At 39.3% G+C, this 27034-nt stretch overlaps 1 protein-coding gene across 1 annotated transcript; it reads right to left on the bottom strand.

Annotated features, from left to right (window-relative positions):
- Positions 1-1278: 1278 nt before the first annotated feature.
- On the bottom strand, positions 1279-27034 carry slc16a2 (solute carrier family 16 member 2). The gene is made up of 7 exons (XM_028008467.1): positions 25827-27034; positions 14702-14846; positions 13701-14193; positions 12560-12703; positions 9927-10155; positions 7603-7869; positions 1279-7493 (listed from the first exon to the last, which is right to left on the bottom strand). Exons 1-6 carry the CDS (start codon positions 26245-26247, stop codon positions 7619-7621), a joined length of 1683 nt encoding a protein of 560 aa, XP_027864268.1. The 5' UTR covers positions 26248-27034; the 3' UTR covers positions 1279-7493; positions 7603-7618.

Below are 27034 nucleotides of genomic sequence, written 5' to 3'. Positions count from 1 at the left end.
TTGACTTGAGCCCACCTGTGGCATATTCAGGTGGCTGGACATGATGTGGAAAGACTCACCTATAGTTTTCTGTCGTCCTCACAGAGAACCAACGTTGCTGTGTGGAAAGAGGAGAATTTTCCGGAAGGACAACCATTTCTGCACCAATTCACCAATTAAGCCTGAATTGCAGAGTAGTCAGACGGAAGCGCTCGTCCCGGTAATAAGCGAATGACCTGGAGGTTTTCAAAGAGAAACTAAACTGTCTGGTTTGATGAACGGGAAACTGAACACTTTGGTCTGGATGCCAAACTTCATGGCTTCATGTCTGGACGAAACCAGACAAGATCCAACATCGTTTTATGGTAGAACCCAAAACTTTAACCCGAATGAACATTTCTGGTGATCTGAAATTTACAATGCGGTAATGCTCTACATGCAACCTAATGGACCAGGACAGGTTCTGGAAAGAACAGGTGGATGATTGACATTTGTGGCAAAGACCAGGCTTTAACTGCTACCAAAGCAGCTTAAACAAAGTATTTTGTAAAGACTGTGAAAATGTATGTTTTTCTTTGTTTTTGTTGGGTAAACGTTTCAAACTGTTCCACTTTCTCATTATGAAGTATTTTGTGAACCAAAGGGAGGTATGCAAAATCAAACTTTCTTTTAGCTTTATATCATGTAACAAGGTTATTCCCTCATCAAAACATACCCAGAAAGTTGATATCGTGTGTTTCAGAAACTCTTGAATCTCCCATGCAAGCCATTCGGATGTGCAAAATGCTTGGGGAGAGACTGAGTGAGGTCTTTTCCACAAGTTCCTCCTGGAGCTGAAGTCTCCAGGGTCCTCCAGACTAGCAGCAGCAGCAATTATCAAACACCAGGTGGAACTGTGAGCCTGTTGATCTTGATATACAAGCTACTGAGTCCAATGCTCCTAAGAACGTTGCTAAAGGCTTAATGGAGAAACGTTGTGATGACGTGCAGAAGGCGGAGTGTCGGAAAGAGGAGCTTCTTAAAGACACAGAGGCCCAATTTTAAGGCGTTAATTGCAAAGTCAAGTTTCTTTTAAGTCATGTTTGATATACACAGGATTTTTATAACAACTGTAGGTATATGATATAATGTAATATATTTTCTTGATTGTGCTGGAAAATGGCACCATGTGCCTCGGAAATACATAATACCTCCCCTTTAATAAAAAAGGTGTGCATACTTTCCAGATGCACTGTAGTTATGGATAATAAACCTTCTCATCTGAATGACACATGAAAACAAAGAATTTACAACAGAAGATTCAATTTTACACTTTATTGAAAGTTTAATAGAAAAAAAAATGTGACTCTTTTGATGAGGATTCAAAATTATAACAAAACACAAAGACAAATTTTCCTAGCAGCATGACTTAAATTCCCAATCTAATGTGCTTACTGACCATGTTAGATAGATCATGTTGTACATTGGATTAAACAAAAAGATGAAACGGTAGAGCTGGTGTGGGACAGAAGCTTGCAGCTTTGCAAAGTGCGGAGAGGCAAAAGAGGCTTAGTTTCAGCAACCTGCTGGAGTTTACAGAGAAAGAAAGCTTGACAGACTTCTGCACTGAAAGTCTCTGCATATTTCAACATGTAAGGCTGCGGGAAGGCCTGGGCTGAACATGAACGTAGGACCATAAACAACAATGACCAGCAAAACCAAACGGTAACTGTGAAAACATATCTACAGCTGGAATAATGGCAACACACATATAAAAAGTTTGTAGTTTCTGGTACATATGAAAAACACAGAAAGGTTCACATGGTATTCAGAAATTCAGATCTTTACTGGCAAAAATACACCAGAGTATTCTTGCTGGAAGTCCGTCAGTCTATGAAGTGCAGACATGTTGTGTATCATGGCTCAGATTTCTAACAATCGGTCCTTCAGCTATCGGTTTCAGGTGTTTGTGTGGTTTGGAAGTGAGGTAAAGCACACCAGTTAGAACGTAAAGCAGACTGAGGTCAGAGGAGTCCAGGGGAATGGCCCGCTGCACGGCAGAATAACAAGACCGGGGTGTTACAAAAAGTCTAGACTCACTTCAAGCCGGTGAGTCCGATAATGAGATGAAACTTAAGAGGCCAGCTTCTTCCTTCTGGCCGCTTTTAAATAAGAAGAACAGATGAATTGCTTAAACATACAGCTCAAACTTTTTCAAGTTCACCCGACCTGTTTAGCATGAATTCCAGAGCGTTGCAACAACTGGGGATTTTGCCCTAGGGAGGTTTTACCTTGTCACATGTCAAACGGAGCATGAATTATACCTCCCACACCGAGGCTTCAAACTGCAGACTGTGTGGCTGGGCAGTCTGCAGGTAAAAAGAGTGACTTTAAAGAAATACAAAGAAAGGAAGCCTGGGTAGTTATTAATTAGAAAAACACATGTTCAAAACTATTATAAAAACTAGTATTAGTGTTTGGTGCTCATTAAAGTGAAACACAAGAGGCCTCGCTGTGAGTATCTACTGCAGCTCGTAGCTTTCGATGCTGAATAAACATTTACAGTGCTTTGCAAAAGTATTCTGGCTCCTTGAACCTTTCCGCATTTATTTTTGTTTCAACCACAAACCTCAATGTATTTCAGTGGGACTTTATGCAACAGACCGACAGACTGGAAAAGTTGCAAAAAATATGAAAATTGTGGTTTAACGTCTTTTTACTCTGATACTACATGAGGTTCAGTCCAACCAAAAGTTACCAAATAAGCAAACAGACTCCACCAGGACCTTGAAGTAGTATGGCACAACTGTGAAGCCTACCAAGACACGGCCATACATCAAACCTGACAGAACAGAAAAAGACACACTATGCCACAGGTGTAACACGGTGGTGGCAGCATCATGTTGTGGGGATGCTATCGGCAGGAACAGGGAAGCTGGTTGAAGATGTGGATCAAATGAATGGGCCTAAACATCTATGGTTTAGATGAAAACATAAACATTTGTTTGAATGTTTCAAACAACAAACACACCCATGTCAGTGTGAAACATGGTGATGGCAGCAACATGCTGTGGGATGAACACAAACATCCCCATGGAGGAACAATTGTTAAGAGGCTGGGAAAGATTTGAGATTCACATCTGGAAAGTAACTATGAATTTGACCATTTCATTGTCGCTCTGACTGGATGATTAAGCCACCATCTTTTGTTAGAATGGCCTAATCAAAGCTTGAGTTAAATCCAATTGAGAATTAGTGCCAAGACTTGAGAAATGACTTCTGCAAACGTTCTACATGTAATCTGACTAAGCTTGAGCTATTTTGCTAAGAAAATGGACAGTGGTCTCTGGTAGTGATATCACAATAAACACCTGCAGCTCTAGTCTATACACCACTTTGTGTTGGTCTGTCACATAAAACAATAAAATGCACTGATGTTTGTGGTTGTAATGTGACAAAGTGCAAGAGCATGAACACAGTTTTAAGGCACTGTATCGTCAGGAGTCTGGTGTATTCAGAATTCAACAGTCAGAGTAACAGGACAAGTGATGCTGCATAGACAAAAGAACTTTGGCAAACTAAACTCACACACACCTTCGCCCATCCAAATGCTTTCTATCACTCTACATCCACTTCGTTCCTTCACCATTATATATTAGCTCTAATCTTCACAGATAAGCCAGCACAGCAAATCTCCTGCCAGCACTTTCAATGCAAACAGCAACAAATCATAACTCAAAACCATTACGAATTACATCGAATCAGCTCCGTTTCCTGTTTTAAATCTACAGTAGTTGATAAAAAAAAGGAGCACCTGGTTGGTTCTAGAAGCTAAGTGAAAGTGAAGTTTGATTACTTTTAAGCGGGGACATGCAGGGATTCTTCAAAGTTAAAAGCAAATCCTGTTCTGGTGTGCAGCTTGGCCACCTGCTAATGACACGGTTAATGTAAGGCAGATTTCCATTCAAGGGTTTTCACAGGTTAACGCTTCACCACTTGGTTTTAGTCCAAGTGACTAAACAAGAAACGACTTGTGTAAAAAGACAGAGGTGAAAGCTGACGACTAACAAAGTGACGACAAAGTCATTATAAAACAGGGCAAACAATAACCACTCAGACCATATATAAACAGAATCTATACAAGCTATTAAATGGCAGCTGGTTTCACATCAATGTCCTACTTTATGGCTGCCAGAAGATTTGGCCCTTTTACAACTTTTACACCCCTAAACGTTTCCCTCAATGTGTGGCTGTAGCGACATTGGGCCCTCCTTTACTTACAGGAATAACTAAGTGCAATGTTTAATTCCAACATAATTGAATATTTTTGCTTCAGTGCAGGAGCTAAATATAAACACGCTTCTGTATTTATTTCAATAAAAATATTTCACACAATCGAAACAAAAAAAACAAAATCTGCAAAGGGCATTTGTTCACTTATGCAGTTCCCATGCAGCTTTTATAGGCAGCATCTTTTGCAATTTTGTTTAACCACAAAACTTTAAAAAACTTGTCGGCAACTCAGTTTAAATGAACCCCAAAGCTTAAAAATGTAGTCAAACTGGTGTTTCTGATCTCCTGTCTTTACAGTCAAGTGTTTCTATTGATTAATTTAAGGATATTTGACATTTATCTAAATGTTTCTTTAGCAAAAGGACATAAAAAAGACCATCCTACAGACGCATAGCAGGGACATTTAAACTGTGAGCATAAAAGTAAAAGCCAAGAGCTAATAAAGGGAAAGTCAAGAGGCAGAACAAAAACGTTGAAAGTAAATGTTGGCATGATCAATGAACGGCAATTGGTAGAACTGTGGTTCACACAAAACAGAAATACAACACACAAACAGAAAAATACCACAAATGGAGAATGTCAGCATGATATTCAACTGGACTGCGGAGGAACATTTGATTACTGAGGTATAAGTGTTCAGGAACCGTCGGTCGTCTGGCGAAGCCAGCAGGAAACCTCTCAAGAGAAGGTTTGTGTAACTTTCAGGCTGCACACTGTTACAGCACAGCAGCAGACCTGATGGTAAAAACATCTAAACAAAGAGGGAAAGTTAGCTAAGCACCACAGCTTTCCCTTTTCCCCACTTCACCTTTTGCTGTTTCTGTTTCTATCCGATCATAATGCTTGAGTAGTGCAGCGTTGCTTCTAGTCTACAGTGCAGCAGAAGCAGGTGGTCCCAGTGAGAGAAATAACTGCAAACTGCCCCGTTAGGATTGTCAGGGGTGTGATGTTGTGTTTCATTACTGCCTCAACAATACTCTGTGCCCTCCACTGAGTCAAATGAAAAGCAGCAAATTAACGCAATTATCTAAGAAACAGCCCAAGCTTGTCTCGTTTGGCAACGTCAATTCAAGAAGTCTGCAATCAAAATAATCAGCTGGCACAACCAGCCTCAACCTTAAAACTAATGAGTAACACTGCAGTGGATCAGAACTTTTTGTGGACGACGGTTTTTCCTTTCAGACAATCTGGAATCACATTTAGATGTGCAGAATTTGGGCAAAAACAAACAAAAAACCCTGTTTTGTTACGTTCAGGACATTTCTGCAGAGTTATGGAGTCACTTCTGAAAAGAAGGTACATCATGTTTTGTTCTTAGACTATTATATGTTCTAACATATTTCTTATTCAAAATTAATATTGACAGGATTGTGTGAGCTGATATTTGCTCTGACATGACACCACCTGCTATTCTTCCTTTGACTGCCTAAAGGGCATATTTTATATTTTAGAAGCATAAAATATAAAAACTCCTAAATATAGAAAAGAAAGAAAATCAGTAAAATATAATTATTCAGAAATTAAACCACATGGTTTGCTAATATAACGTACGCAGGTGACCGCTGGCATTGCAGTAACTAGACTGGTCAGAACCAGAAGAAAAATTTAAATATGCAAGAAATATTTTAGTGTTTAAAATGACAGTTTTTTACCTGCAGGTTACAGGTAGAGGGAGCTTTAGAATCCCTTCATAAGGTGACGGTTTAATGAGTATCTCAGGATACCGTTCTACTGTCTGGAGTGGATATTGTTTGTTTCAATGCCAGTTTGGTTGCAGAAGTAACATTATCAGTCTTTGGTAACTTTTGGCTCCAATTTGATTTTTCTCTTGTTTTTATTTTTTCTTTTCTCTATATTATTTCTCTATTTCGGTCATAACAATGAATTTAGCCATTAAAAGCTACAAGTGATAACACAGCTGAAAAGGAATAAGTGTAAAATTATTATATATGCTGTTTAAAAGTCAGAGTTGAGTAATCGTACGTTTATAAAAGCACTGAAAAGTCCCACAACAGGAGATTAGTGTTATTTACTGATCTATCAATGTTACATTATGGTAGCTCAGCTGTCTATTGGTAATTAACCTTGTGTGTGCACGAACAGTAACACACATTTAAAAAAAGAAAATGTTTCAACTTTTACATTATTCCAACGTATTGTATGTATTTAAAATAAAAAAGGTTATTGAAGGAATACTAGATCTCTCTTAACTACTCCATAATTGAGTTCCTTTCCACTAAAACAGCAAAATAAAGTAACAGCTGATTATTTTTCAAAGCTATCAGAAACATAGTGAAAGCAGATTTATCTAGCACCTTATTAAACGTAGAAAAGGTAGCACAACGGAAGGTTTGATGATTAGATATCAATAATATGCTCAGCCTATTATACATTTGACTGTAAAACCAAACTTGTACCCATGCAGTGACGAGGAACGGATCAAAATTGAAAAGAGAGAACCGAAAAAAAAAAAAAAACATGTAACATACTACCAGCTGCCAGATCTACACATCTGTCTCCTGAAAGAGGACGGTTTCAGGAAACAAACAGTCCTGATCGCAGAGCGATTCTGACCCCACCTGTTCCTACAGCATAAAGGTCAGGACCTAAAAGTTGTCTGCAGCTAATTCGAGGTGATTGTGTTTAGTGGCTCATCTGTGAGAGGAATAGCCCATTTTCAGGTGGTTTGGAAAGAAAGCAGAAGCTGCAGAATAAACTCTAAACCCATGAAGGTAAGACTGTTTAGGAAACGCAAACTAAATAAAATGGATGAGCTCTTAACATAAACGTGTGAGGTTCAATACATAGAAACTGCAGAAATTGCATAGAAAATGCATCTCTCGTCTAGCTTTTCATGTTAAGAATGAATTTATTTAAAAAACTAAAAAAATAAAATGATTGTAAGATAAATGATGCAGAAGAATCTACTGCTGATCTCTCTTCTCTCCCTCCTCCTTGGAGGTTTGTGTGTTTTTACACAGTTTTGATGAGAAAACTCTTCTCGTTGACAATTTGTTGCATTCATCCAGCGCTGAACCCCCATCTTCTGGCCCTCCATGCTGGTTCTAGCTGGCGTGCGCTTCTGAACTTTGCTTTGCACAACAACAAAAAAAGCAAACAACCGGCAGAGATTTGGAAGGGTTAGAGATTATAGGTAAACCAGAAATGAAGTCCAAAGGTGAGACTTCTGTGAAAGATACAGGCGATTCAAGGGATGGAAAAAGTGCTGGTGGGCTGAATCCCTGTAAATACAAACAGAAAACCAAAAATGACAAACAAATACTGTAAAAAAAAAAAAAAAAGAAAGAAAAAGCTTCTTATTAACACTTGCGGGTTTAAACAGGATGTTACCTTTGTAAGACGTGACTCAGATGTGTGTCTCTACGTCTGTGTAACCAGGCAGGATGTCTCCGTTGGAGCAGCTCTTGGGTTCCCCAGCAGGTGGGGTGGTGGGCAACATGTGGACAGTCGTCAACTTCTCCTCAGACGACTCTTGGTTTCGCTGGATCCTGCGGTGGATCAGGGGCACAAAAAACAGCACCACGCCCCCAATCATAGGAGGTACCCCAGCCAGGGAGAAAGCTACTGTGTAGTTGCCAAAGTAGCCATGAAGAAGACCTGTGAATAGATCCACAAACGAATATTAAACATTGTTTACTCAAATTAGTAAGGAAACATTTTTAAAGTTTTGGGGTAGGAAGACTTGCAGGCTTATTTTGAGCTATTTGTTGCTAATTTTTTCCACATATGCTCTTGGAAATCTATAAATACCCCTTAAATGTTTGCGTAGCTTATAATGGCTAACTTAATCTCATTCTAAATCCAGTTGTCCTGTGAATTTCTGTGAGGTTGGATATATAACTCCAATGAGCAAGCAACACCCTGAAGATTAAAATTAAGTTACAGAACAAAGTTTTGACTGTTTCAAGGAGCATTGTTCAACCTATCATCTATAAATGGAAAGGATGCGTCACAGCTGCAGAGATACTCTGCTCAGATGTGAGAATCTGTCAACAGCATAACTTTTACTTATGCTATTATGGCAGAGAAGGAAATAGAAAGCCATTGTTGAAGCAAAGCCAAAAGAAATCCTCTTTAAATCTCTACAGCTAGACAGAGATTTAAAGAGGCAAAAGCAAATTAGGTGGATTAGCAGTATTTGCTAACAACTGATGGTGTCATCCAAGACAAGCTACTGTGAAACATTGTCTCTACTGCCCAGAAATTGAGTTAACATGTCATGAGTAACAAAAGTGCCTTCAGTCAGAAGCTTCTTCTGATTTGTTGCAAGACTGACTGCTACCAGAGATCCTTCCTGCTGACAGAATCAACATCCACAATTACTCTTTGAAGAATAAGGGTTTACTACAAGTCACTTATTGAACTCAGCAAATATGTGGAAGAAGGTGATTCGGTAAGATGGGATTAAAATGAAACATGATTTTTGTTTCATCGCAGTTTGAGGACAACTGATTTAGAGATAACTATGTGTTGGAATGGCCCAGTCAAAGCCCAAAAATGAACATCTCTGGCGAGATTTGCAAAGTTGACATTCACAGATTCAATCTGACTCAGTTTCAGCTGCGTTGCTACGAGGAGTAACAGGATGTCAAAAACTCTTGGTTCATGCAAGGCACATTATTCTCCCATCAAGTCAAAGTGTGAAATTGTGCATCGTCTTGTTTAACCCGCAGCATCCACTTTTCTTTCCTATTTATGATATCTTGAATATGGATTTGTCAGACAGCTTTTTGACAAGATCGGTCTGTTCCAAACGCATCCAAGCTCAGAGAGGTAGACCGTAAAAATGAGGCCCGGTCGTTTGTCAGCAAACTTTAAGTAGAACTTCAGCAGCTTTTTTGCTGGCTTGCTCTTCTGCACAAAAAGGTTCAGCACTGTATCAATGGTGTAATCGGGTCCATGAGTGAATAGAGAATGGGTAACCTGGACAACAGAGCGGAACAACATTTAAACGTTTCGGTGCAATAATTGTCCTCATTCAGACTGGATCCTTGTCAAGCCGGACCTTTTATTTCAGCAGAACAGAGGGACACTGTGTGTATTTAAGCAACGGAGAATCATTTAAGATGGTTCCAAGTAACTAAAGTAACTATTGAATAAATTTCTGTCCTATTAGAACATCTGCATTTAAATTGCAGTCAAAGCTTTTAGAATTTACATCATTATTTTGCTGTAAAGTTACAACGAAATTTTACATAACATGGTTTATCATCTGAAGTCCGACTTAATAACTGAGTTATGTGCTAAAGCAGAAAGTAAAATCTGTATCTGAACCTAGAGACCTGCAAGACAGAGTAAAACCACATCTGAGTCATCAAATTAGTTTTTAGTGGTTATAATTTCAGGAACCATAAGAGGAGCATCTTATCTTATGGCGGTAAAGGACTGACTTCCGACCTTGTTTGTGCTTTTAACCTCAACACAAATCCTTTGAGAAGCCTGCAGCTGGCCTCAGTCCCAAACGCCTATAAATGCAAACCATTGTATAAGCAGCAAGGCATTTGTCCCACTTTACCTTTACTTCCCACATATTGTCTTCCCTTGTGTGGAAGTTTTTCCTGTAAACAGCAGTCAGCTTAGGTTTTGCAACAATGCATTCCTTATAGAACACATGTTACCACTCAGAAGTGAAATAAAGAAATAACGACTCGCACCTGCAATTGGTGGACCTGCCGTCATTGGGAGGGACATAAGGCCCAGAAGGTAACCTATGGCTTGAGAGGCCTGCATGGGGCCAACCAGCTCGAAGGCGATGGGAGCCATCATAGTGAGGAAGCAACCATCACAAAGCCCCAGGAACACACACACCACCACCAGCGCCTCGAACACCGCGCACTGAGGAATCATCATGGACATGAGGCCCAGGGCCATGAAGGACGCCACCTGGAAGAGAAAATTTATAATAACTAACTCTCTTGGTAAAGCTCTTTGTTCTGTGGGAAATAATCTGCGATAAAGAAATCCAAATCTGAGGAAATCTCTGAACCACATCATGAGGTCTGAAGGCTCTGTGGTATTTTTATCAGCGCTTTAAGCATTAGTTAGCTCAGATTCCTCCAGTCACTTAATACCGCCTAATTCAAGTAAGCTCCAGGTCTGTGACAATAATACTGTGAAGAGAGAAGGAGAGGTTGCGTGTATTCACTATGAGCTAAAAGTGTTACTGTAAACCCTTCATAGTCACAGGCAAGACGCTCTAAGAAGGGTTCAGCAGTGGATAAAAACATATCGAGGCTGTCCAACTTTACAATCTTACCCTGCTCATTATAATTTACACACTATTTCTAACCAAATTAAAATATAATTTACATACCGACAGAATGGCTACAAATGATAATGAGGCTTTAAAGATATATTTTTATGATTAAATGTCACTTTTCTTTATTAGAAGTGATAGGAAAATGTGACTCAACTTTAACACATTTTACAAATAACACTTGCTTTATTTATTATTATTTTAATTGTCTATCTGATTATTAATTTGTAGTCTCAACATTGTAAATGCAGGCTTAAGTAAATAAATACAGCAACATTAAACATAACTACCCATTTGTGTACCTATCAACAAAGACCTGTGACTACTCTGTTCATCAGCAGTGGTAAAGTTAATTTAAATGGGTTGATTTGTTGGAAAAAAGGCAGTTTTTATGAATTCTTTGCCATTTTTTAAAAAGGTGCCATTCCAGAAATGTAATACATGCAGTACCTGCTTCATTCAGTCTGAAAACAGCTTTGATGTGTTTGGGGTCAGTGTCATGTTGTCATAATTTGAGGAGTAGAGAAAGAATTTGGAGGTCATCTTTTTGAGCAGAACAGGCAGCAAAACAGTCCCACAGGTTGATACTACCACCACCATGCTAGACAGTTAAGGTCTTATTGAGTTTTAAAGCTTCCCAGTGACTCTTCCAAACATATGACAAGTCATTTTGGCCAAATAACTCAGTTTGTCTCCTCTGACCAAACGGTTTCTCCAGCAGACCTTTGACTTGTTCACGTGGGCAGCCTCAAATTTCATTCGTGGTTGAAGGAGTCTATTTTAGTGTGGGCATTTTTTTCTTGTTCAGCACCCTCTAAATCAGAGTTCATGTTAAACCCTTTTCACTGTAGACAGTGACACTGGAAACAGTTCCTGGGCTATTCTAGGGACATCTAGGCCAATTTCTGCCATCTGAGAATGACAGAAGGTTGTAGCTACTGTACACTCACAAGAAACTGGCAGGTCTCTGCAGAAGAGAATCAAATAGGAGATGCTTTTTATGTTTTATTCTTTGCTGTCAAATATTTACAGACAGCAGAGAGAATTCACTTAGAATAAATATTTCTCAGCCCAGGTCTTCTTGTAAATGTAAATATTATGAAATGACGTCTGTAAATGATTCTGTCAGATTGAGCCAGTCCATAAACTTTGTGCTCCTCTGTATATACGCCAGGGAGAAATAAACCCTTCTTGCTTCCGCCTGTTGTGCTTTGCCCCCTCCTGTTTTCTTAGAAGTGAACAATCAGTGCCAATAAGCAGCTACGTAATTCTCTGGTAGCAGTAAAGCTCCTTCACCTCTTAGTAGAGAAAGCATTTTGTAAAATGAACCTGTGAACCATAAATTATAAATAAATCATCCTTATAATTAAAAGACTGAATTTCCACACTAGTAGAAAGTGAAAACATTACACAGCAAAAAATATTATTTTGAATAAGATTTGAAAAATCATCTTTACCAAAACCAATGATATAATTTTAACTTCTTCACCTTTTGGACACGAACCTTAATGTACGATAGATCAACACAAAGTAGCACATAGTTGTGGAGCGGAAGAAAAATGATGCATGGTTTTCAATTAAAATGTAAAAATAGAGGCATTTGTATTTAGTCCAAAGGAAGACAGCAGACAGGTTGGGGACAAAATGGTGGAGAGGTTTACAGCAGGGCGAGGTTTCTTTTCCAGGTTTGACAATCTGATCGAGCTTTCTTCAATTCATCAACTGAAAGTGGAAAGAGTAAAGCACAAATGCAAACCACCAAGACAGGCATCCACCTAAACTGACAAGCAGAGCATTGATTAGAGAGTTTAGAGGCGCTCCAGATATCTATTACTCAGGTGTTTACACAAAAGTTTAAAGTTAGGTTTACAGTCGATGCATTGAAGTGGGCGCGAGGGTGCAGCCTGTTATAATGACCTAAAATGTGGAAAAGCTCAATTAAATTAATATTTTTGCAATGCAGATAATGTTACAGCTTTCATAGAAACACAAAGTACTAACATCATCCCACATATTCCACAACTGCCTCACCTGCATGTAGATCTTCCTTAGACCAGGAATGAGGTCTCCGATCTTTCCAAAGGCAAGTCGTCCCACCCCCGACGACGCTCCGATGCAAACCAGCAGCACCCATTCCTTTTTATTCTCTTTGAACTTTTCCTTCACAAAGTTGATCTGAAATTAAACATAACGTTAATATGCTGCACAGGCTTCTGCACAACTTTTCACCTACAACAAGAAGAAAAAACTAGAACTATTCTGTGGGAAGAAGAAATTGTTCATCTCCAGCCCCAAATCAAGGCCTTACAATAACAAAATGTTCTCATCAACAGACCTTTAGAACAGCTGAACAGGAAGAGCCGGTACATATACATCACATTCCCTCACTCCCCTTTAGCCATAACCCCCCAAACCAGGCCCAAAACATGAAACCGCCCTCTGAAGTCTTTCCTGAGACTCCTGGTTCTTGTGAAATATTTGCTCTGCTTTGAAGAGCTCTACATCCCTCAGTGGCCATAGGATAAGCATGTTTAGGGACACAGAGAGGCCATACAGGAGAGGCTTCCTGAGGTGGTCGAGCCAATACAAAGGCCGGGGCTGTGTTTACATCTGGGCCCGGGCCTGAAACAACAGGCCGGTCAGAGGGAGGCCGGAGCTGGAACATCTGACATCTGGATAGAGGGAGATCGACTTCGAACCTCTGTGTTGAAACGTTACAGTTCATTCACATCCCTCAATATCTCACATTAAATTAGCTAAATTTCAAGGTCACATTTTGCAATCATGAAATCTAAACGGCTATCATCATAAAAAGCTGAACAGCGCATTTTGATTTGGCAGTGATTCGACATTTTAATTATCACTATAACAACACACTCAGTTGGACTAAATATTTATGTATTCGCAATAATAATGAAAAACATATAACATGCACGAACACCACGTCATAAAAACCATCCATCCCTCCTCTGTTTTCCAGTTGACAAATTTTGAATATTTTGTGTCAGTCTATCACATAAAATTCCCATAAAATATATTTAAGTTAACCTGAAGAAAACAAGACACAGTATTTAACTAAACCATGTTTAAGACTTCAAAACAGCCAAAGTTGATGTTTTACTGTTAACTCTTGAAGGTACCAGAACACAATACTGAGGAGAGATTTTCTTACCAGATGGATATATGGCACAAAGTATCCCAGCACAGCTGTTGCTACTCCGAACGCCCACACCCGATACGTCACAATGTGAAACACACGCAGGTTGAAGTACTTCCTAACCCCAGCAACGACCTTGCTCCACTTGCTCATCCCCTGAGCCGAGGCCTGGGCCTGGGTTTCAGCAGGGCCGGGGCCCATCCCTGGTGGGCCCTTGCCTCCCACGGTGGGAAGTAAAGGTTTGAATGTTAATGCCAGCAGGGCCTGCACCAGCATGAAGAGGCTGAGAATCTGGAAGGTTCTGCTAAGACCCAGAGGGCCAATCAATCTGTCCAGAAGAACTGGCAGTCCCATGGAGAAGAGGCTGGCTCCGGCCGTCACCACACCGTTGGCCAGGCCCAGTCGCTGCCGGAAGTAGTGACCTAGGATCACTAACGACGGCTGGAAGGCAAAGGAAGAGCCACAACCGAACAATATCCCATATGTGAAGTAGCGAAGGATTAGGGAGCTGCAAAAGCAAAGAAGAAAAGCTTAATTGTAAGAAAAACTGCACAATAATCGCAAAAATGCTATCTACTATTAATAAAATATGTTTTCCAGTGGGAAGTATCCATAAATATTGCAACAGTTACAAGTTTATGGGCAAAAGTGAAAAAAAAAGTCTGTTGGGTTGGACCAAATTAGTGCTTTCATTGTGACTTATAAAGAGCAGAGTTTGTTTCTCTGGCTGGCTAAGGAGACTTTCCCCGCTGGACATTTGCTGTAACTTACCAGTAACTAAAGCTCAGCACATATCTTTTTATGTTCTTCTCTCAAAAATGTATTTCTCTTAAAAAGTCTTCATCGGTTGCAATGTGAACAGAGTGAAATAAAGAAGCATTATTAATGTTAACATGTTTTATCATTTTATTGATTTTTGACTAAATTAAAGTGCAATCAGTCTTGGTACAGTATGTCTAAGTGCAGAAAGGTGTAAAAATGCACTGACTATGCAACTGTAACAATAGGCATCTTACTTTGCAAATGATGTTGTGAGAAGCCCTATAAAAGCCACTGTCGCCCCACAGACAGCGGTCTTCCTGCAGCCGAAGTGGTCCGTGAACATGCTGACCACAGGAGAGCAGAAGAAGATCATGCCCATGGCCAGGGCCCCGACCCAGGCTGCAGAGCGAGAGCAGAGAGGAGACAGAACCATCGTTAGAAACATGTGGAAACCGCATGTGTTGTGGCAATCACTGAAAGTAAATATGACCCTGGGTGACCACAGAACAAACACCAGAGTCCTTGCACCATGATTTTTTTGTTTTTATTTCATAATTAAAACCCTGTGGGCTATTGTTATGTATAACTATGGATCAAAGGGCACAGTTTGCTTTTAATCCATCACATACTGCTTGGACTTGGAAGAAATTCATACAAAATGGCTTTCTGAACAGCTAATCAGCTTTAGTGTGTGCAACGTCTGTCAGAAACTGGTGGAAAAAAGGAACCTGAAAATCCTGCTTTTTTATAATCCTTTCTGAATGTGGCAGTTTTCTGATTACCACATGAGACACATTGGTAAAAAAAAAAAACACTCTTGCATCAGTTTCTTCGCATGTTTTCAGAACATTTACGTTTGCCCTACTTTTTTATTCTATAAGGTTTTTGAACAAATAAAACCTTTGATTTCAGTGGAAGCTGTAGTGAAAGGAAGACATACAGTATACCTCATGTCTGATTATGTACTTTAGCTTCCTTAGAGGAAGTTCAAACAACATGAATGTGACACAATTATAAGATTTCTAGGAAGTTAAAGGTTTGTTTTTCAGCAATTTAAGTGGATATCTAATAGTTTAACAGTTTAATAATAACGTTTTTTATAATGTTTTTATTTTATTCTGCTTAAAGATCCTGCACAGTGATTGTTTAAGACCTAAAATGTCATGTCAGACAACATAACTACACAGTAGTGGATAAATAACCAATAAAATATTGAAAAAGATCAACATGCTTCAGTTAATACAAGTTTAAAAATGTAATTTAAAATGATTTTTTTAAAAAAAGTTTAATATTTTTTGGATTTTCACATAAATGTGTTTTTTTTAGTGTCTCGACAGATCAAAAAGTGGCTCAAAGTGTTTTTGTTAAGTATTAAGCAAGTGTCCAAGCAGAACAAGCCAAATGGCTCTGAGAGACACAGCGCAGAGCAAACAAAAACACATGCCTGATTCAAGTCTCCAGGGGAGCAAAGGTAGCTTGAATGTCTACCTAGCTGGTTGTGATCTAACTGATGCAACAGGTCATTGGAAAAAGGTGACGACCTCGTCTGACTTCTGTGCAGTGAAGTGAAACATGAGCTTAGGAGGGTCATCGCTGTGAAGCTGGACATAAACATCCTGCATGTTTCTGCTCGACTTCTGAGCCATTTCTGAAATGATCTTCCAAGTTTTTAAGGAGGAACGTTTTCATCCCACCATGGAGCTTCACAAATTCAACGTCAAATATGAGTTTACCTTCGTCTACCCTTCTCTGTCAACTATTTTTGTCACCTTTAGCTTAATATTTTCTGCATAATTTCCTTGATGACATACAGGGTCAAATATTCTGCGAGCTCAATCAGAGCTCTCTTAGATGACAGATATGAATGCCAACAGTGTTGAAAGTTTCTGCTACAGACATTATTTTGACAGCGTTTCTCAAATCTTCTCAAGCAGCTACTCAGTTTACCAGCGTCAACACTTTGTGGCAGGAAAGACCACAGGCATGTCTCTTCCTCAAACACTCTATGTGTTTACTTCAATGTGGGCCAACACTGTTCATTTTCATCATCCCCATGTCTGAGACAAATATTTGTTTTACATACATTGTTTTATTTTGCCACCCAAGACTGCAATGCACTTACAGTTTAGGTCAGAAGTTTACATTTTATTAAAAATGTGAACTAAACCATTGATTTTGGGCTTTAGGTATTTAGTTTGCACGGTTCTTTTTCCAGAGTGAAATTATTGCATGTTACACAACTGTGATGAGTTTCAAAAAGAAGACTCCATGCAGAAATTTGAATACTGTGAATCTTCTCTAATCCGCATAGAGTCAAATTTAAACATTAAGGATTAAATTAATTAAATTAAAGTAATATTTTCTTGTATTAATTGTAATGAAAAAAGTGATAAAAAAATATATTCACAACTTTTTTGCAATCTTTTTGGGGCAGCCATAAACCTACAAACACAAATACTGCTTTTAAAAACCTAAATCTTTGTAGCAAGGTTGCTCAGGAGACAAGTTACATAAAGAAATGTGTTTTTCATCAATAAGCTGCACACACAATCTGAATTTAATTAGATTTTTGAATTCACTGACGCGTACTAATGATCGCAGGGAACTAAGAGGGGAAAGTATTAAAAGTAACAAAGACAACAACACAGTAGACCCCCTGTGTTCGCAAGGATTAGAGACCACAGGAGCCTGCAAATAGCTAAAATCTGCCAATACTTGAGACCACAGCTAAAAATATTTATAGATGCCTATATAGATCAGACATCAAATATACTTTAATGTGCATTAATATGCAGAGTGAAAATTGTCTTAGGACTATCACAGAAATATTGGCTGCTTTGCAAATACCAACCAATAGCATGTCAAGTAGCTTTGAATCTAGGTATTTAAACTTCCCAAGCTGCATTTTGAAATATCAGTGAAATCAGCGAAAAGGGAAATATTCCACAAAGTATCTGGAGTTTTGGTCAACAGAAAAATCTGCTAAGAGGTGAATACTGAACCACGGACAGGCAGGAGTGCACGCTACGATCTCTGTTGGCGGGTTTCACACAACATTACTCAAAATTTTTATCATATTAAGAAATTTTTCATGAAAAACAATGTGTAACATGTACATTTATTGTATGTTTATCTCAACTATAGATAAACGTCGTAGTCATATTTGGATAAATGTCCCTAAATAGAAACCTTATGTTTTTTGCAACGGTTAATGCATTTGTCAATGGTTGCTCTAACAATTGTGGATGGATATTAGACTTCATATTGGCAGATTAGGTGGGTTCTTCAAAACTGGTTGATTTGGTGGAACTGACCATCTTTTAAACAAAATCCACCCAAAGTTAGTAGAGATAAGATCGGGCTTCATGAAAGCCATTCATCACATTTAATCTAACCCTTCCAAAACTGGCATTGACAAATGTTTGGAATCATCTTCCTGTTGGAACAACAAAATGTGTCCAAGTTTCAAAGATCTTCACCTAAATGAAAGGAAATTTGGTCCAAATGTTCAGGAGCCAGTCAAGAACCACAAACGCTCAAGTCTGGCCCAAACTGAGAACTGTGGGTTAGCTAATGTTGCCTTCAACAATAAAGCAAGTTTTATATCAGCATGGAAGGTGGTAATCAAGAAAGAAGTCCCTTCTACAAAATCAGCACCTTCAATTACAATGGAACTTTATAGGTCCTCACATGGACGAGTCAAATACGGTATGGATAAATTGCTTAGGTCAGGAGAGAAGAAGATGAAGCTTTATGGCCACAATTACAAGAATAATCTTCGTACTGGGAGAATAAGACCACTGCCCCAGGTTGTAAGCATCTTTATGATGTTATGGATCTGTTTCTCTGCCAGTGGCACAAGTAGATTAAGTGGCGGTTCTCAAACCACCACTTAGATGAGTTTGTTATAAAATTCTGGAGCAAGGTAAATTGCAGTCCTGCAAAAAGCATGTTAGCTAGTCTTTCTACTGCCAGCAACAAGGAGGGGACACCTCCTAAACATTGGGAGGCGCCAATTTCTCATCAACTGAATATACCAAAAAGCAACTGAAAGCAAATTCAGAACTTGCAAAAGTGGGAAAAACATGATAAAACCTTCAAATCCATCAACTTTTTATCGACATAATGGCAGGATTGTCGCAATGTGATCAGAACTGGATGTTCTAAAAGGAAAACAATCCAAAAAACACAGCAGTACTGGCAGTGGATGAAGCAGGCTAGCATTAACCTTTTTGCATGGCCCCAACCTGAACTCTTAAAGAATAGAACGAACTGTACCCAGCAGAGTCCATTTTCAGAATAGAGTATGTTATGTGCTTCACGGGCTGGAGACAGAGATCGTAAAAAAAAGATGGACCACATTGGGGGTTTTTTCTTCAAGGTTTTATTGGCTCTAGTGGCCTTTATTTGACAGTGAATTGACAGGAAAATGGGCAATGAGAGAAGGGAAAGACATGCGGCAAAGGTCACCAGGCCAGGAATCGAACCTGCGACGGCAGCGTTGAGAACTAAGACCTTCTTATGTGGGTTGTGCTTACCCCCTGCACCACCACAGCAGCCCCTGTTAGCGGCTTTGTGAAGAAGGCAGCATTCACTTGAAAGTTTAAAACCACAAACCCATATTTCAGTGCTATGTGCTGCTAAAGCACAAAATGAAACCCACCCGTCACCCAGCAACGCCCCAAAAAAAAAAGAAACCCTTTCTGACTAAAGCAAAAGTCTGAGAATAAATGGAGTGCAGCGTTCTCATTAGAGAAGACTAGAGGACTCCGAGACAAAAGGAAAAAGAACACTGTGAACTGAACTTGCAATAAAATAGAAAGGTGTGTGTTTCTGTGTGGGCTCACAAGCTCTTCGTTCTGCTTAGACACAGTCTGACAGCAGGTATTTCAGACTTTCTCTGTATAAGCATTTTCTAGCACAGGAACTCTAAAATAGTTAAAGAAGCTTCCTCTAAAAAATGTAAAACCTTGTGCACATTTAAACAACATCACAGTGAATGTTTTCAAGCTCTGTTTTCAGGCAGAGCAGAACAATCTCCATGTTTTTATGTGTGTATGGGAGTTCTTTGATCTACGCAATGCAAGCAGCTACACAGCTGTGCCTTCATAAACATTGTGCATGCCAAGCAAATCAACACTTTTTTTTCAAGCTGTAAGCAATGTGCAGTCCGTAAGAGCATGCACCCTGAGTCATAAATGCCTCTGACCCCTTTTTAAAACCGCCTGGTGATGAAACGTGCGTTTACATAACCGCAGCGTTCACAAATTAATCAACTTCACAAAGAAAAATTCACTTGTTGACATGCAACTGCTGTTCCAGTCAAGCAACTAGAACTGATAAAGGAGCGTAAACTGCGTGGTTTTAGCATTAATGTTAGAGAATGAGCTCTGAAGGGTAATGCAAATAAATGAAAACTGTAGAGCGTAAAAAAATAATATTATCCACTTCGCACACACCAATTAAAATTTGATTTCATGCACAAGGTGTTGCCAAACAATCGGAAACAGCTCATTGTACAAATGCTCTCTGACGACATTGTTTGTAGCTCGCACAGACATAAGAGGAAATATTCAGTCAATGAAACAATGCAGCAGACTGCGGCTGGCATTGTGTGGACTTCTCACTGCAAGAGGGAAACAATAGCCATACATATTTTCGCACTATTAATGGAAACATGGATTTACACGAATATAGTGTTGATATGGAAAACATTTTCCTCAAGGCCAAATAAAACGTCCTCAGCAGGTGCTGGAGATGGAACATGCAGCAGTATGTGACGTTAAAAGTTATTTTGGTCTGAAACACTAACATGGTATTTCTAAACCTTTAACGACAGGAAATTAAGTTTAGGTAGAGATTTTTAGCTTTCTTTGGAGTCCTACCAATTGAATTTATGTTATGAGATTTAAATGAAAAAAAACAAGCTGTGGGTTTTTCGATAGAGAAAATTAAGAAATTACAAAATAATGCATCAAATGCACAGTACGCCTGAGTGAGCCACTAAGGTGTACCGTGGCTCACGATCTGTACACATACCGTACAGATGTAGTTAATATGCTTAGGTTGAGATGCAAAAAAATGAAAGCTTAATAAATCCTTTTAAATCCTTTCCCAGATTTAATAAGAAATTTACTCTGCATTATTTAAATTAAAAAAGACAAATCAGTTTGAAGGTAAAACCATTAAAAATGGGAAGCCCAGTAGCCAGCTACTGGGTTTAATATGGCTGGGCTGTATAATGTGCAGAAAAATCCATCTTCTCCTGGATTCCAGATTTGGGGTCAAAATAACTACTTATGTAAATCTGTTTTCAATTTCATCTAGGAAAATAACCACACATCATGATGCTGCTACCACCAAGGTTTACAATAGTCACAATATTCTTTTGATGTTTTAATTTAGGTTAGTTTCATCAGAAACTCATTAATCAACAAGGTTTAGGGAGATTTTACTCATGTTTGGATGTTTTCTTTGATAACAAAAGGTTTCTGTCTCATTACTCTATAGCAGATTGCTGACAAACCCCAGTGTTGGTGTCTTGTTAGCCTCACTGATCAGCGTCCAGCTTGTCTTTTTGATAATTTTGGAGATGGTGACTCCATCTTAAAGTGCCCCGAATGATAAACATTGGTATAAAACTTTTGAGTATCCTTCTCCTGATGGATACTGTCTGCTCTGTTTCAGACAAATTTGTTCAGGTTCCAAAACGTCTTGCAGAAAAGCAGCAAACTGTGAAAAGCTAAGAGTCCAAGGGCCTTTAATAAATTACAGGAAATCCCAACATCAGATCTTTTTTCACACGCTACCTGGATGTGATGACTTCTTTGGAGCAAACTTTATGTGTGTAAGAAACTAAAAGTGCTGGACAAACATTTGCAAAATCATCTGCAACAGATAAGAGGGAAGTGTCCTCAAAGAGCCTGAGTTCAAAAATTAGTATTGACAGCAGAAATCACTGGATGCTTCAGGGTTTTCCCCAGTGTATTATAAGCCTGGCAGATCGCCAGGCTAAGCAATACTTATTTATTTGAGTCTTTTTAAATTTTTTGCATTTTTCAAGTCTTTATAGTTGGTGTTCAGATATTAATCTCCCAATCTTTCAATAACACATAATTATGAAGTTATATTTTCAAATTTCGTGTCAACTTTAAACATATTTTAACTCAAAAAACCAAACGAGCCGCTGGATGAATGACTGCCGTAGGACCCAACTACCGGGCTTAGCAAGTTCTCTGGGGGAAACCTTGTGCTTCATGACTTGTTTATTTGTTTCTGCTTTCTGAATGTTCCTAAGATCCTCATGATGATTAAAGATTCTTAGCTTCTCAAAGCTGCGAGTCGCTGAAAACTACCTGTTTGGATATCAATATTACTGCAAAACAATATGAGATATACAGTATGTGTGTTTACAAGTTGCAAAATATGTTTCAGGTTCTATCTCTAAATAGATAAATGTGTTTTTGATAAACAGAAAATTATGGTCAAGAGGACATTTGCTGGATGCATTTCCTTCTGCTCTCTTTCTCCAACCTTACTAAATAAGGTTCCAAATAAAAGACAAATCAAACACCCGCTCATAAAAACAGCAAATCTCTACCGTCTGTATCTATGTGCTCATATAACAGTGTGAAAGCTCATGAGACCATGATCCAACCTGAACCCATTCCCCTGCCCTCTGGAATGCCAGAAAGCCAGCCGTACCTTCGGTTCTGCCAACTTGGGATTTCAAGCTGCCAGCAGAGATCCTGGAGAAATCTCAGAGTGCAGAGAGACCATTCAGCACCAAGGGTCATAATGAACTTGTTTGGACCCTGGAGAGTGCTCTCATTGTGCTTTTTTGAGTGCCCTCAAGAAAAGCAGATCACCTATTGATCATGAAATATAATGCTTGAGAATTTCCTCTAATGTCTCTGGTGAATGTAAAACCATCAAAAAATGGTCCATCTCTTCTTCGGTGCAAGAAAATCCAACAATTTTCTAATTGTCCCTTAACATTATGAGGACAGAAAAGGTTATTACAGTTAGTGGAGTTTATTGGTGCAAAACTTATTTGAGCTTCTGCTTATTTATTCCAGGTGGCATTAAGTTATAAATTGGCAAAAAGCCGAGGTTTGATAAATATTTTTACTGTATCACGATATTTACACAAGTGAAATAAATAATTTATTATCAGACTACGAACACTAATCATTTAAAAAATACCTTTAAAACCAAAAAGAGACTATGTGTAAGAGGCAATTGTTTCATCAAAACTTTCATAAAAATGTTAAAAATTAGATTTGTTTTGTTTTGTTTAACTCATGTTAAACTATATAGTTGGACTCAAAAACATGAATTGACACAAATTAATCACTCTGCTCCTATATATATTAATTCTTTGGGTTAAGATGATAAATATTCTCATTTTTGCTCTTGAGTCTTGAGTATGCTTTAGTACTGCTTGGTTTAATAATATGTTGACTTCATTTATTTTACTTATGTTCTGAATAGGGCTTCCAACTACTTGACTTAACAATAAATGCTGAATAAAACAAATTTTAAAGAGAGTAAACCAAGTTTGCTTTCTATCCGCCTGCTGCCTGTAAGTGTGAAGCAGCAGGTAGGGGAGGGGCAGAGTGGCTTTACTCTATTCTCAATAGAGCTGAGACATAGCAAATGCCACAGCAACACTTTTTCAACCGTATAATTAAAACACCTTTAAACCCCAGGAATAGAATAACAGATAAGTAACCGTAACCTTTAAAACACTAAAATAAATCTGTCATCATCCTCCCCAATTCTGCATGGACTTCAGAAGTTTCGTCCTGCCCCACTGTTGGCCAGAGCCAAGCCAAATAACACAGAGCAAGGCCGCACTATGACAACAATGGTGTAATTATACAGAACTATTTGGAAAATATACTTGGGCAATGCTACAACAGTTTTAGGAGCACATCTCAAGCTAGTCTCACTAGTTTCTACTTGCTTGGTGTCAACTCTGCCTGGAGTCATTACGGTGCATTTTAAACAGATAAGCTGTTAGTCCAAACGTTACCAACAAAACGTCTAATGCAGTCTTTCAAAAACTTTCCAGCCTCCTTCCTTTCTAATGAAGTAACAGATTTGTATGAAAAGAGTGAGGAATATGTTTCTTATTCAACGCAGCGCTCCTTCTGCTCTGTTTCAGATCAGTAGCACAAAGTTCAAAATTACTTTAGGCGTTGATAAAAAATTAATCCGCCGCTCCTGTCGAGCCTTTCTTCTGCCCCCGTCTCACAAATTCCCCTGATTCGCAAACTGTGCAGCCGGTGCAGCGAGCTGTTTTGAACTTCTCTCCCTCGTTGGGCACACCCGTGTTACCCGGGGCTCGCTCCCCCACGAACATTAAAGCAGCACGTTCTTTTTAAATGTCTTTTCTTGAAAACATTAGTCTTTCATGTTTGCATGTGAAAAGATTGGGAATGAAACTGTGACTGGCTACAATCACTGGGCAGTAACAACACCATCTGTGTTTCGCAACCCACCCACCCACCACACCACCATTTTACTGTTAAAAGAATTTATGCACACCCCGTTGTGGTATTTCAAGATTTCCTTTTGCATCCCTGAAGGCCTGGTAAAATAAATATTTGAGATGAAGCATAAAAGTGAAACAGATCTTTAACAACCTGTAAAGAAAAATTTATTATTTTGGCTTCACATGCTTTTTTTAAAGTGAATCTCAATAGCCTTTCCACTTGAAGCCAAAAGAATGACTTTCAATTTCTGCAATACAGACACTGGATCTAAAGCAGCCACTCCAGTCTAAACAATTTCCTCAATGTAGGGTTAAAAAACCTAGCATCCAACCAATTCACATTTATATTTAGAAAAATAATAACACAAGAGAAGATCTTCATTTATTTTTTCCACACTTTGTCATTTATAATAATTAATAACAGGCAGCCATTTAATCTCCTCCCACACACAGCCTTGTACCATGATTGTGAAACACTTTAGAAAAATACCCTCCAGTGTTACTGTATGGTGAGAACGGGAAAGAATGAAAGGAGGAACCCAATGCCAAAAATAACACCCACAAGAAATAATTCACTAAGCAGCAGCTAACACACATGCATTTTCACCTTTGTATGTAGTCATATAACTGCAGGCTGAGTGATTACAATGAATTCAGCGCTAATATTTTGATCATAGCTATTAGTCAAACGACCATAATATGTGCATATTATTGCGAAATAGAACTGCTGTGACTTTCCAAGCTGTAAAGATAAAATAAAATTTGCGCCCTGCTTCTGTCTTTTTTATACAGTTATTCATAAATCTCATTTTATTTAATTATGTGTGCTGTAATTTGAAGCCTCAAAGTGGAAAAAAATCTATTAAAATTGTTCCCTGTTCACAAATTACAGCTAATTTCCAGCAGACTTTACTGCAGTGCTGCTGCAGAACAAATAACACACAGACGTGGTCATTTAAGGGCATTAGTGTTACTGCTTACAGGGTCATGTCATTACACCAAGTGTTTAACACTGCTGGAATAATCTCACATGGGAAATCTAAAATATTGTTGGGGCTTTGAAAAATGTGATAATATACAGGGGTTGAGATTTTAAGCTTAAGTTTAAGTTAGAGACTCAAAATGCTTTCATCATAATATTGCTACATCTTAAAGTTTGTTTAAATAGAGGAAGGTTCAGAGTGACTGGAGTTTTCTCTGGCTGTATGACATAAAGTAACACAAAGTAAAGAATCCAGTTGCTGAGCACTGCCAGACAGCTCCCTGAAAGAAGGCTACTTCAGATCTCCCCCACTTACAAAACAGACATATTTGACTGTTTACCAGATGTTTATTCCATGCAAAATCAAAATAGCAATATAACTTTGCAATATTGCTAATAAATAAATAAAATCTGTAAATTAAATCTCTCTGTAATGCTAGGAGCAGTAAGAGTAATTGTGTTATTTTACTTAAAAACAATTAGAGTGTGTTGCTTATTTTTATTTAAACATTTTCTGTCTGTAAATATTTGGGTCAAAGTTATCCCATAAGAACTTCATGCTATCTTATACTTAAATAATGAACATACTAGATGCACATAAAAGAGAAATTACATATTATTTGGGAGACGTAATAATTTTGAGTTTAACAGAAAATGAAAGGGTTCAAGCATCAAAGCTTAAACTGAACCATTACACTAAAAAAGTGACTTAATGGTTGTTTATGTACTGAAAATGGTTGGAAATTCCCGTTTTTATTTATTTTTGTTTCATTTAACCAGCTGAAATAGATTCTTCTGTATTCGAAGTAAAAACTGGTGAACATCTATGTTTTTAGGGTTGCTGGTGCATCTACAAGTGCATCACCTGGGTCCACTTGTTGCTGCTTTTCGTACTCACCCACTTTGAACTGGGAGGTTTGGTCCTCCGGGTCTGTGTGCTCCTTCACCAGCATCGTATGGAGGATCCCGAAAGAGTTCTGAATCCCGAAGATGGATCCGTTGCACCAGGTTGCAGCAAAAACCACGAGCCAGCCCCAGCCTCCTTCTGGCGGGACAAACCCGAGTCCCTGGCTGTGCATCTCCAGCTGCACCCCAGATTCAGCATCAGGGGAGGCGGAGAGGGTAGGCTTGGACTCTCCGTCTATCAGCTGCACGGCACTATCCTCCTTCGCAGTTTTACACTCGCTGCCCGCCGGCTGTCCATCCTTGCTGCCGTCCGCCTCCGGGGGAGCATCTCTCGGCTCCATCTGAGGCTCTGCGCCCGGCTGCTCCGTCTCTGTGGACGGCTTCGCCTGAATCTCTATCCCGTTAGTCCCCATGCTGTCTGGACTGGAGGGGAGGTTACTGCTGGATTTTGGCGTTCATGCCCGGGATATAGGTCACTGACATAAGAGCAGCGATTTGAATAACAGATTTGATTGGCTATCTGTCAAACGTGCAAGACGGATGGTGGCTCACTGGCACACAAGCCTCCTACACGCCGCTGGAAGCCGAAGTCTGAGCGTCAACTTCTGAGAATAAACCCCAGCCTGCAAGCGCCACATTTCCCATTCTGGACTCCGTGTTTCCAGGAATTCACCGACCTAATCTTCCTTTCTAATATAATGCGCGTTCCCAGGAACTGCCCGTAGAGAATTAACCCATATATTTATTTACTTGTACTACTGATTCCGCTCCGCGTCGTCTCCGCGCCGTGTTGTCACGCAGTCCGCACCCGGTCCGTAACATCTCGCAGGCGGCGTCTCGCACCCCGTCTTTGCCGTCACACGTTCACGCTGTTTCGGATGCAGCTAGGCCTGCGTGGGTCCCAGCTGTGGGCTGTGTCGGCTCTCAACTGTCAACGCTGCTTCTGCCGTCATTGAGCTGCTGCTCGCCACCGCCTCCTCTCCCTTCCCCGCCGCGGGCAGACAGTGGGAGCCAATGGGACAACTTCGTGGCGGTGACGGAAAGAGGCGAATATTGGCGAATCCACAACTAGCATGCTGTAGCTAACATACTATAAGCTAGCATGTAGCTTCTCAGCAGCTGTAGCACTTTAAGCTGTTAAAATATACCTGGTAAACCTTAAAAGTGTTAAGTTTAGACGTTATTATTGCATATCTGAAA

The sequence above is a fragment of the Xiphophorus couchianus genome, chromosome 23 (genome assembly GCF_001444195.1).
Source record: "Xiphophorus couchianus chromosome 23, X_couchianus-1.0, whole genome shotgun sequence".
Lineage (NCBI taxonomy): Eukaryota > Metazoa > Chordata > Actinopteri > Cyprinodontiformes > Poeciliidae > Xiphophorus > Xiphophorus couchianus.
The sequence above is the reverse complement of the archived record's forward strand: the minus strand, read 5'-3'. Positions and strand labels throughout refer to the sequence as shown.

Bases quoted from the DNA above. Each gene is read 5' to 3' on its own strand.
- slc16a2 (XM_028008467.1), bottom strand. From the start codon at position 26,247: ATGGGGACTAACGGGATAGAGATTCAGGCGAAGCCGTCCACAGAGACG. The intron at 14,847-25,826 runs GTGAGTACGAAA...CTCGCTCTGCAG, and splicing joins AACCTCCCAGTTCAAAGTGG to CCTGGGTCGGGGCCCTGGCC. The intron at 7,870-9,926 runs GTGCGAGTCGTT...ATCTATTCACAG, and splicing joins GGCAGGTCCACCAATTGCAG to GTCTTCTTCATGGCTACTTT.